At 51.1% G+C, this 11,801-nt stretch overlaps 1 protein-coding gene across 5 annotated transcripts in view; it reads right to left on the reverse strand.

Moving 5' to 3' along the window:
- The window catches only part of RFT1 (RFT1 homolog), a 47,136-nt gene continuing 35,335 nt past the window's right edge, over positions 1-11,801 (reverse strand). The window contains exons 12-15 of one of the 5 annotated variants that reach the window (XR_005722206.1): positions 10,435-10,684; positions 9,823-10,109; positions 5,396-5,533; positions 1-3,131 (exon numbers count right to left, since the gene is read on the reverse strand). Coding sequence is in view for 2 of the 5 variants with exons in the window: in XM_040247189.1 (XP_040103123.1) it covers positions 9,942-10,109; positions 10,435-10,684 (418 nt within the window). In the remaining 3 variants the exon portion in view is untranslated. Of the gene's footprint in view, positions 3,132-5,395; positions 5,534-6,982; positions 10,110-10,434; positions 10,685-11,801 lie in introns of those variants that run through there. The other 4 variants (XR_005722208.1, XR_005722207.1, XM_040247189.1 and 1 more) reach the window with 4 other exon arrangements.

Raw genomic sequence — 11,801 nt, forward strand, 5'->3', positions numbered from 1 at the left:
TAAAATAATGAGATAATAGTTTGACAATAAACAACAGATTATAGTAGAAATAGGAGACTACTTGGTTTAGCAGAAAACAATGTTTTTATAGTTTTAAACATGTAAACATGAATTTACCCCAAATCCTGACACTGGGAAGATAGGAAGTATGCAGAGAGCGGGCTGATTGTTCCATAAGAGGTCAATATTCTAAAGGGGAAACAATTAAGAAATAGTAACATAAGCAAATTACATAAAATATGAAGGGAAATGGAAGACATGACCAAAAGAACTAAAATGATGGGCCAAGGAGAGGATAGCTTGGGGGGGTGGGATGCAGAACTTGCTGTTTGGGGTTATCTTTCAAAACTGTGTACATGTGTTCTTTTGATCAAAAGAAAAACTGAAAATTAAAGTAGGTAGAGTATTTAGATAGAGGCATGTTGAGGATGGACAGGTGGAGTAACTTGTCCAGGGTCACAGAATTGAGAGACAGCTTAGCAGGGATCCATGGTCAGTTCTGGAATGACCTTGTCAAGACCATGGACTCCACCTATGGGCCAGCGGCTCACCAAGTGCCCTCGAAGGCTACCCAAATGGGCCTCTAGCCTAACAGGCTGCACCCCATGCCTCTGGGCAGGGAAACAAGGCCCAAAGCCACTTCCTTGAGGAGGCCACGTCACCCCAAGGGAGGAGTGGGAGCAGACGGTAGAGATGCCTGCCTGGGTTGTTTCACTTCCTTTCTATTTACTGGTAGCTTTAGCTCCCAAGTTTCCCGTCCAGCCAGGCTGATTAGTCAGATTCTCCAGGGGGAGGCCTGGGGCATCGTTGATTTTCCTGACACCTGGGGAAGCAGTTCCCTGTGCCTGGCACACTCCACTTGCAGCTGAGGAAGCGGTGGAGCCTGGAGTGGGCAAAGTGCAGACGAGGTCTCTGTGCCAGGATGTTCTCTGCTGTGTGGTTTTCAGTGCAGGGAATCCGGGGACAACTTAACTGGTACACCGTGCAGTAAAAGCAGAACAATGTAGAGGGCAGTGTGAACACAGGAAAACACATGCACCACATGCAAAGCACAGAGAGGCCATGGGAGGGCATTTCTGTCTACAGGGTACTGGCTGCCCCAGGAAACTTTACAAGGCAATATAAGAAATACCTATTCAATACAATACATAATGCTGTCAGGAGATAAGATCACTTGCCATCAAGAAGAACAATAGGCAGAGATATTTTAGACTGTGATGACATCTTCTCTGGTCCCCTGTCTGAATGCAGCCCCAGGCTCCAGCCTCGGAGCACTCAGGCCCACCAACTCTCCCACTCTCCACCAGCCCCAATTTGTGCTGCATGGGGGCTTCTCCTTGGCCCCCACCACGGTCCCAGGGCAACAGTGAGTAGGGATCAGAACCTTTTGTAGATGCAGAAGAGGATCTTTCAAGAAGACAGAGGCAGGTCTAGAATTAGAATGTGATTTCCAGGCTCTCTGCCTCTGTTGATTATCTGGATCAACAGCTGGTCCCTAGGGCCAAAACATCATCTCCCAAGCCGCGAAGGTAACCAGAAGCCTTGCAGGGTGGGGAGCATGGCCCACAGAAGGTGATGGGAGTGAAGAGGCCTGGAGCACTGGGCTCTGTGGATCAGAACCAGCATGCCCAGGTCAGAGCCTTTTGAAGAAGAGCAGGACGAGGAGAAAGAGGAAGGCCTGATGGACTCCCCACCACTCAGATATGACCCAGACACCAAGGTCAGCAGCCTTACTCCTTACTCAAGGATCAGGGCCAGACTCAGAAGTGTCTGGTGTCTCCCTGCTCTTCCTGAGTCCCAACTGTAGGCAGAACACACTTCCTTGCTTACGAAAACCGCATCTTAACAGTACCACTCAAGACAATACCCCCTCAGACTTCCCTGGTTGTCCGCACGTCCACTGCAGGGGGTGCAAGTCTGATCCCTGGTTAGGGAACTAAGATCACATATGCCACACGGCATGGCCAAAAAAAAATAATAATAATAAATAACATTAGGGAATTCCCTGGTAGTTAAGAATCTGCCTGGAAATGCAGGGAACACAGGTTCAATCCCTGGTCTGGGAGGATCCCACACGCCTCGGGGCAACTAAGCCAGCAAGCCACAGCTAATGAGCCCACATGCTGCAACGACGAGGCCCCTGTGCCCTTGAAGCCCCCTTGCTCCACAATAAGAAGCCACAGCAATGAGAAGCCCATGTGCTGCGACTAGACAGTGACCCCCACTCGCAGCAACTAGAGAAAGCCCAGGCGCTACAGTGAAGACCCAATGTAGCCAAATAAATAAATAATCATAATAAATAAAGAAATTTTAACAAGGGAGAAAAAGGTTAAATTAATAATAAGACAGCACCCTCTGTCCTAGGTTCTGGCCTTTCTCTTCCAGCTGCTTCCAGAAGGGGAAAGCCAGTTGGTCTGAACCTTGCATCCTTCATTACAGCCCAAAGAAGGAAAAAACAACAAGCAGGCTGATGGCAGAGGCAATGGTTGTTTTTGTTGCCTTTTCGGGTGAGGACGAGGAAGAACTCGAGCTTCAGATCAACTTTGATGAGTGGGTTCAAGGTGAGGACACTGGCAAATTGGAGACTGAGGCAGTGTGTGTGGGGTGGCGGGGGGAGTGTCCTCATGGTCACCATGGCAAGGCCGAAAGCTGAGGCCAGGGGAGCCAGTGCCCTTGGCCGCCCACCCGCGTGGCAGGACCAACTCAGATCCCTCCATTTTCTTCAGAAGCTGCCGACAGCAGCTGGCCCTCCTTGGACAAAGCCACACTCTCGTCTATCACCAGGGGTCTTTTTTCTTTCTGCTTTAATCTAAAGCTGCAGGGAAATTTTAAACTACCAGCTGAGGCAATTTCTGAAATTGCTGAAAATCATTTAACAGGCTTTGCAAGCATCCCCTCTTACCAGGGGGGTGGGAGGGGCGTGGGGCAGTTCAGGCTGAGCCTGAAAGAGGGCTTTTGCTGGGCTCTCCCTGGAAACGACAGCTCTGCTTCCTCCAGCTGGGCTGCCGGAGCTTGGCTGAGAGTCAGAAGACCTCGGGCAGTCTCCCTGACCCATGCCCTCACCTTCTATGCTCCTCCAGGCAAGCTTGGCTGAAAAAGAGCTTTCGTTTCCTCTTCACCTGAAGCACCGCCTTCAAGAAAAGGGGAAAGAAATGTTGCCACTGCAGGAAAAAAGATTCAACCACATACACGTCTGTGGACTGGGCTTAGGTGGGGAGGAGGGAGTAAGCAGGGGTGAAGCAAACGTTCCCAGGGGCCACAGTTCCTCTGTGTTCAGCAGATTTATAAATCCACTCAAGGAGCAAATGATGGGCTGGTGGGGCACCCCCTGCTTGATGCCCCTCCATCCTTTCATAGATTCCCTGCCATACCCAATGAGGTGAGTGTTCTAATGCCCATTTTTAGACCAGTAAACTGAGACACATAGGGATGAACTACCTTGCTCAAGGTCATGTTTGAAGTGGTGCTGGGTCCATCTCCAAGACCCTTTCTGGAACTCCCACACAACCTGCCTTCCTAATTCTCAGGGGAGAAGAAAAATAGGGCTGCTAAAAGAAAGAGAAAGGAGTGTGATAGAGTCGACATGTGCAACTGAGGCTGACAGGGTGAGGCCCAGGAGGTAGAGAGGTGCTACTGCTAAGTCGCTTCAGTCGTGTCCGACTCTGTGCAACCCCATAGATGGCAGCCCACCAGGCTCCCCGGTCCCTGGGATTCTCCAGGCAAGAACACTGGAGTGGGTTGCCATTTCCTTCTCCAGTGCATGAAAGTGAAAAGTGAAAGTGAAGTCGCTCAGTCGTGCCCGACCCTCAGTGACCCCATGGACTGCAGCCCACCAGGCTCCTCCATCCATGGGATTTTCCAGGCAAGAGTACCGGAGTGGGTTGCTGTTGCCCTCTCCGGTAGAGAGGTGAGGAGAGGTGAAAGGTGGGAGGCCAGACAGCAGGTGCTGCTGGGCTCCAGAGCACACCCTTAGAACCAGACAAGGCAGGAGCCAAGGAACAGGGATGGGGGTGTGTTTACTAATGCCACGGGTTTGGGGTTTAATGCCTTCTGGGTGTGACAGCACTGAAGAAAAGGGTTAAATCACCAGCATCTGTAATGTCCTTGCTCCTTTCTTCTTTGCCAGGACAGCCATAGACAGGCCTGGAGTGGGGTCAACAGGAGCGAGGGTGGGGAGAAGAGAGCCTGGGATGGGGTTAGAGTGGAGAGCATCAGGGGAGGACTGGCTGAGGGCGAGGAGCAGAAGAGAAAGATGGTAGAGAGGTGGGCACACAGGACATATAGGAAGCCTTGCTATGGGCTGTTTTCTCCAAAGCTTCCAGAGCTACATTTGACTGTCTGGCCTCTGTTCTCCTTCCATCCCCCTGTGCCATGCCAGGTGGGTTAGTGACAGGTGAGGAAAACAAGGCACAGAGAGGCAAGATCTGCCTATGGTTACAAAGTGATGGAGTGGCTGAAGTCAGCCACCTTCCCACTCCTTGGTGATGTCACCTGAGGTCAAGGCCACCAACAGAGAGAGGACCATGGGGAAGTGACAACTGTTTCTTTGTAACACAACATAATTTGGGACCAGATTTGTTTCTCCCAAATATCTGTTACTCATTCAGTGGCTGTGCAAAGCAATTACCTTGAATTCTTTAAGATGAGATGAAGACTGGCAAAGGTGGGGGGAACTGTGGAAGATAAAGTCATGGAAGGCCAGGGAGGAGGTTTAAAACATTCAAACTTGTGGATTTCAAGCTTGACAGGGTTTTGTTGTTGTTTAAACAGAAAGAACTCCTCTTCCAAGCAAATTCTTAAGAGTAATCCCCAGTTTTCATTCCGATCAGAAGGGTGCTGCTCCAGTTGGCGTAGGAGCCGGCTGACTCCTCTGCCCTCTCAGGTGCAAGGTTAACAAAAGAGCTCAGATCTGGCCTTTGTGAACAAGGGAGGAATGGAGCCCAGGGGCTGATGGTGCCTGCTGCGTGCCACAGTTGGTAGAGTGAGGCTTGTTCAGGGTCACCCAGTGAGTTAGAAACGGGCAGCCAGGCTGGGGTATAACCATGCATGCGACACCATGGGCTGCTTAGAAAGCAAAACTCTGCTCGTGTACTTCAGAAGGCGGACATGACACAAGCGGGCCTCCCTGGTGATGGTGCAGATGGGAGGAACCTCTGGGTGCTCCCCACAGAGCCTGGCTCTCGGCCCTGTGTTTGCAGGGTTGCTGCAGGGAGAGCTGAGGGGAGGGGAGGTAAGGATGAGTGCCCAGCATGCTTGGGCATCTTGCCATAAGCCCCGTGTGATGTCACTCCAGGTTACAAAAGAGAAAAGGAAAAAAAGGAAAAGCCAGCAGCTGTGTCCCCTCTATGCCCCTACCCCTCACCTCACCCCACCCCAGAGCCTAACATCTGCACACCTGCAAGAACATCCTCTTGTCACTGGAGAGATGCCACTTAGGGAATCTCACAAGGCTCGTCAGGAAGAAAGGAATCTTCGGCTCTAGCTCAGGAACATAAGTGTGCTAATCTGGTTTGTTCATAAAATTGTCAATGCCCTGGGGGGAACAAAAAGGAAAGCTGTTTTAGCAACATTTCCTAGTTTGGTTGGGATTTGTGGAGGAAAACATCCCATTTCCCTCATGGCGACAATGTTTCAGTTCTCCTGCGTCCTCCGGCTCTCCCTGCCCGGCTGTGCCAGGCCCAGACAAGGGCGCACCCAGAGACCAGGAGAGTGAGCACAGTTATAGCTGGGGTTCGCAACAGGCGCCTACGGACAGGACCGTGGCTCCTGTGTCACCCAGAGTTGTCTCATAACTCTCCTTCTGAAAGATGCCCTCTGGATCCCAAGTGCCACACTCCCTGGTGTGACCTATTGTGATTTTCAGAAGGGAGTGCAGAGAAGTGAGTGAGGAGCTATACTGAGTCATGCTTTCATCGCAGACTCCCCTTCTCTCCCGCCCGACACGGCTGCGTGGAGGGCACACGCTATTAGTTCCACATAATTGAAAAGTATGTCAGGATCTCTCAGACATGAACCCAAAACATGCTGCTCAGTTGTCACCTCCAACGTGACTAATGCAGTCGTGTCTTAATTAGTCACTGCTCACTGTGCTGACAGCATCAGAGCCCCGTTCCAAGGCCCCAGTTTGTGGTGCAGATGAGATTAAAGGACCGAGGCTTGCCAGGTTCTCAGGTCCTGTTCCCACTGAGTGCTCTGCAGCAGGCGGGCCCTGCCAAGTGCACTGGTCAGACCAGGGCAGCACTGTGACAGTCAGTCAACAGGAGGGAGGTAGGTAATGAGACAAGTAAATGGTGGACTAGAAGATTCCCTCCTAAGTTGGTCGTTACGTCACAGGCCCTCAGGCAGTTCCTCCAAGGCCAAAGTGGCAACTCTGGCTGAATCACACCACCCTGCCCAGCCCCTGCCCAGTGAGAGCTGATGGAACTGGGCACCCACCTGCCCCAAGGGTGGCCCCTCCGCTGGTTCACTTATGACCCTGTGCCCACAGTAGCCACCCTACGAAGAAAACCTGGGCCAGTTCCCTTTCTCCTCAGGGTCTCTGCCTTCAGAACAGAGCTTACAGCCAAAAGGAGACTGTGGGCCCAGACTGTGGGAGAGGAAGAAGGTGGTGAAAGAGACTGCCTCGCCAGTGGGAGAACGTGGAACACTGTTTTGGGTGGAAGGCAAGAGCAGTGAGTAAAATGCCAGTCCTGTCAGTCTGGAATACAGGTGTGTCCATCACAGGGCGGAGGAAGCCAGCCCCTCTTTCCAGGTTGAGATCACCATCCAGTCACGTCCACCAATGCAGGGAGAGCTGTTTTGACGACTAAAAATGATTCACTAAGGCGCTTGCCCACCTTTCTTTCGAAATTTAAGAATTTTTTGTTTCGCTTTTGGAAGAAGTGATATGAAAGATCTTCACACAAATGTGGAGAAAATAATTTACTCATTTTAAAATTGGAAAATTGGCGTGAAACTAGCAATATGAATACAGTTTTTAAAAAAAAAAAGGGCAGGAGAAAAGAGGTGCCCTCTGAAATAGGTTAGTAAGTGGCAGCGGGTGGGGCAGCGCATACACACAGGAAACTGACATGAAACTAGCAATATAAACCCAATTTAAAAGAAAAAAAGGCAGGAGGAAGGAGGTGTCCTGGTGAATCAGGCTGTTAAGTGGCAGAGGGTGAGGCAGCATACACACCGCCAGAGCCTGGAGTCACCGCTAAAGAAGCTTTAAGTGGCACAGCAGCAGCCGCTGACAGAGGGACCTGACAGGCCAAACCCCACGCCAGCAACACCTGTGTGGCCAGGGCACAGAAAGACGGAATGCTGTCGCTCTCACCATCAAAGGTTTCTGCTTCACAAATGGATGTGCTTTGGAGACTTGCTTCCATGGAGAGGTAGCCTCACTTATATTTTAAGTGGTACTTAAGGCCTGAAGTGTGATTTCCCCCCCAGTTCCTTCCTGGGTAACGTGGGGTGGCTCAGCACCCTTGTAGGCCAGCCCCTCCAGACCCAGGTGCAGCTCTAGGGGGTGGGGGGTGGGGAAGCCCAAGAGCCAGTGGTCAGGCCCAGCTGTGCTGCAGGGAGCAGCCGAGTGGAGACAGAGACCATGGGCCACACCGGGCCTGCTGCCCAAGTGCTGGAGCCCAGGAGGCAGGTGTTAGTAATGGGAAAACACCTGTTTCCCAAAAGCCTGGGCTACCAGAACTCCTCTTTCTATAAATGAGGAAGCAGGCCACAGCAAAGAGCCCTGGGTGACCATCCCTGCTGGCCATCTCGCCAGAGGAGCTGGCCCTGCCTGGCGGCCAGCCTGGTACTGAGAGCAGCACCTGGCTGGCGGTTTGGGGACGAGATGAGATGCACCCTCGCCGTCAGATGCAAAGCTTCTCCTGGCAGAAAAGCAGAGTGGGAGCCGTGGAACTCATGCTCCTGAGGAGCTAGGGAGTCAGTGATGCTACTCAGGCAAAGGCGGCTTTCTTCCTAGAACTGGGCACAGATACCGTGACATGAGAGGAACTGGCCCTGGGTCCTGACTCGGGTGAGGATGACGGGGTATGCCAACCCTGGTTTGCCGAAAAAGCTGGTCCCAAAGCCCCACCCCAGAGACGCAGATGCCAAAGGTCTGGAGGGACCCTGGAAACCAACATTTCTGACTTGCAACCCAGGAGATTCTGAAGCAGGTGGTGTGAGGCCCACACTTCGAGTCTGGGGTTAAGTGGGACAGGGTTGAGTGACAGGGTCCTAGCAGAGAGAGGGGTGGTCAACCGGAAATTGTGAGGGCTGAAGGCTCATGTCTGTGTGTTCAAGAGAGCAAAAAAGTACTTGAGAGGGAGGGCTGCCTTCTCTATGTGCCCTACCCCACGCAGCAATCAGTTCTGAGCTGGGCTGATCCTGCGTGACAACACAGGACCAGGCCCACGCTTCTGGAGGGCCTCTAACTGCTCAGTGACACCTTGCATTTAGCTACTGTCCCTGCAATTAATACAAAGCACTCTCTCTTTGACTAGATACTCAGGTGTCCAAGTAACTGGGTCCTAGTCTCAGGGGGTCTTTATCCTTGGCCTCTTGGCACTGGCTTTGGACCAGTGAATTTATTTTTACTTAATTAAAAAAAATTGTTTTAATAAGTGGTTTATTTTGTATTGAAGTATAGCCAATTAACAATGCTGTGATAGTTTCAGGTGGAGAGTGAAGAGACTCAGCCATGCCTATACATGTGTCCATTCTCCCTGGGTCATTGGATTTCAATTTGTGCACTTCAGGTAAACCACCATCTAATACCAGCTGCCCTGTTCTCTGGGTGTAAACACAGAAGGTTTGGGGACATCAGGGCTAGGTGATTATTAACTATCATCACCCAAGATATAGTTTGTGCATGGAGCTCCAAAGGCCAATTACATCTAATTAATACATTAATGACATCAATTAATATATTAACAAGAGAAGAAAAATGACTTGGTGCCTGATAACAACGCCTGGTGACCTCACCTGCTGGGTGCAGGGCACAGAGGCAAGCCTTCACCTGGGCTCACTGTGGCCTGGAGGACCAGACCTGCAGGCCTGCCAGCCTTGTCCTGGAATTCAGGTGCACTGACCAGGGCGAGAAGTAAGGGGTCAGTGGGAAAGGGGTGTGATTCAGTGATGCCTGCCATATAGAATTTACCTTATTTTATTCTAATGGAAAAAAGACACCTCTACTCAACTCTAGTTGTCATCTGTACAACCTCCTCATGAGAACTTACAGCCAACTGCAAAGGGGGCTTCCCTTCTGGGGACAAGATAGTTCACAAAGGATCACAGTGTCCTTTCTGCAGTGGCCAAGCCAGAGATGAGCCGGCTTGCTGTGGGAAGGCATGTGGTAGCCTTTGTAGGGACAGCCATGAAGGGGACAGGTGCTGACTCTGCCTGGCTAACTGCAGGAAATGTGATCTGAAAGCATTAACATTAACATTTCTCCTTCTCTAAAAATCCAGGTCACAGTGGGGAAAGCCACAACTCCGGGGCCAACTTTGTTGTACAACATCACAAAACACCAAGTCTCCTTGCTGCTTTTATAGAACATGGTAAATACTCCTGTGGAGGGTAAAGTGGCTATATTTGTCCTTGGCTGAGCTAGATGATTATTAACGATTGACATCCAAGATAGAATATGTGGGACACATGGTTCCTAAGGTCAATCACACCCAAGAGGAATTAATACACTACTTAAAAAGAAAAATGCCAATTACAACAAAATATTTTAAAAGAACTTTTTGGTCTTCCCTTAAAAATGGAACCCCTTGCCATCTGAAACCTCAAGTGGATGGTAAGTGTTTGGTCCAGTGGTTCGCTCCGATGACTCACCTGCCTGGGTTAGTCTCACTGTACTGCAGACCCCTGGCCTGGCTCTCCTCCACAGAACGCGTGTTCCACCCACAAGACCACCCCATAGCTGGTCCAGGTGCCACAGGGCTTCCACAAGGTCATGTCATTTTGTCAGCGAGTCTGGGCACACCTAACTGAGTCCTAAGAAAGTGAATCAGCTTGGTTTCTGTGAGGAATGCTGTCCCGAGGGTCACTCCCAGACAGAGGGCCCCCACAGCGATGTGTGCCAGCCGGGCTAGCCAGCCCCATTCACAGCAGAGGAACACCTGTGGAGAGAAACCACCGTCACTCCCTGGCCCCCCAGCCATATCGCCTTCCTTTGGGACAAGCCAGGGAGAGGGGAACTCTACTGCTCCAGCTTCGAATCAGGAAAAGCTGTGACAGCCACGGACTAGGGTCTACTCTGTTCCCACAGGCACCACTGCTCAGTCATTTCTATCACAAGATGCTGGCCTGAAGCTTAGGGGAAGGGGCCCGAGGAAGCAAGTACTTGTCCAGCTGGTTCAGGCAGAACAGGAAGGGGATGTCTGGAACAAGGGAGAGTGGACAGACTGCAAAAGCATGTGGTGTGAAGGCCACGGGGAGTCTCACCTCTGAAACAGCAGTAATGCCACCACTGACGGCAAATGTCCCGAGGAGGACTGGTGACAGGAACAGGCCAGCTAGGGGCCTGTGGGGGCTCTTCCGGTAGTAGCGGTAGATGAAGTAAAGGCTCTGTGTGATCCGAATGCCCATGTTGAAGCAGTTGGCCAAGATGAAGCCCACGCTGCCACACCAACGGGTCAGGACATAGGATAACATCAGGAAGGAAGACGACAGGGCCAGCATTGTAAAATTGTACCTGGGGAGAGGGAGGCAGGCAACACAGGGCAGTGGGTACCTCGTCCCAAGGCAAGGCTGCTGCAAAGAGAGGGGCTGTGAACATGAATTCAGCTCTGAGATCCCATGATCCAGTTGATTTTTATATCAAATGCTAAGTGGATAACATGGAAACGTCACTGTCCCCCTCAGCCCTGGACAGAAGAGTAAAAAAATGAACAATTCAACATATTTATGGTGTTTAAGGATAACAACTGGTTAAGTGACACTTTGTAATCAAAACGCATAAAAATCCTGTTCAGCCTGCTTAATGTGAGGCATGAGAATATGACACGGGTTCACGGTTTTATGTGGACAGGCACTGTGACAGGTGCTGAGGGCTGCTGGGAATGTGCTGGTGGACAAACACAGGGCCCTTTCCCTGTGGAGCTGGATCCATTTTACAGACAAGGAAACCAGGCCCAGAGAGGCCGAGGAATCTGCCTAAGGAGTGAGCCAACAGCCCAACCTGACCCCTGGCCCCTAAACGTTAGCACTGCTTCCTTTGGGAAAGGCAGAAGCTCTGTAACCTTGGCCAGCAGATCTCACTCAAAGCAAGTGACCAGCTTCCATAACAGAATGGGAAGAGGAGCAAGGCCTGGCCCACGGTCAGGGTTTCCCAGACTCTCACACATCCCTCCTTGGCTCTCCATCCACCTTTCTAGAGCTCTGTGGGTCCTGAGACTGGAAGGCTTATACTGTTCCTTTCCCTTCTCTGATTCCAGGGCAGTACATCACTTAGTTATCTTCAGTTTTCAGCTCTCGACTGAGTCTCAGAAAAGATAAAAATCTTCCAGAAGGCTTGTGGTACAACCATGGACCAAATTCTCCAGCATCTGGTTTCTGCTGAGCACACAGCAGAATCTAAGTGTATAGTTGTTGAAGAAACCAAACCCCTTAGATCCCCAAGCTGTGTGAGCTGGGTTAGGAAACCTCAGAGACCATCACTCAGCTTCTGCACAGGAAGGAGGGGTGGCAAGAATGCCACTGGGTTGCCCAAATGCCTGGGTTCTTGTCCTCTGGCTGACCAAGCCCAAGGTGCCATCGGAGACATAATTATTGGAGAGTGTGGCATCAAGAACACACACACACACACAAGG

This window comes from Oryx dammah, unplaced genomic scaffold, assembly GCF_014754425.2.
Source record: "Oryx dammah isolate SB20612 unplaced genomic scaffold, SCBI_Odam_1.1 HiC_scaffold_9, whole genome shotgun sequence".
Lineage (NCBI taxonomy): Eukaryota > Metazoa > Chordata > Mammalia > Artiodactyla > Bovidae > Oryx > Oryx dammah.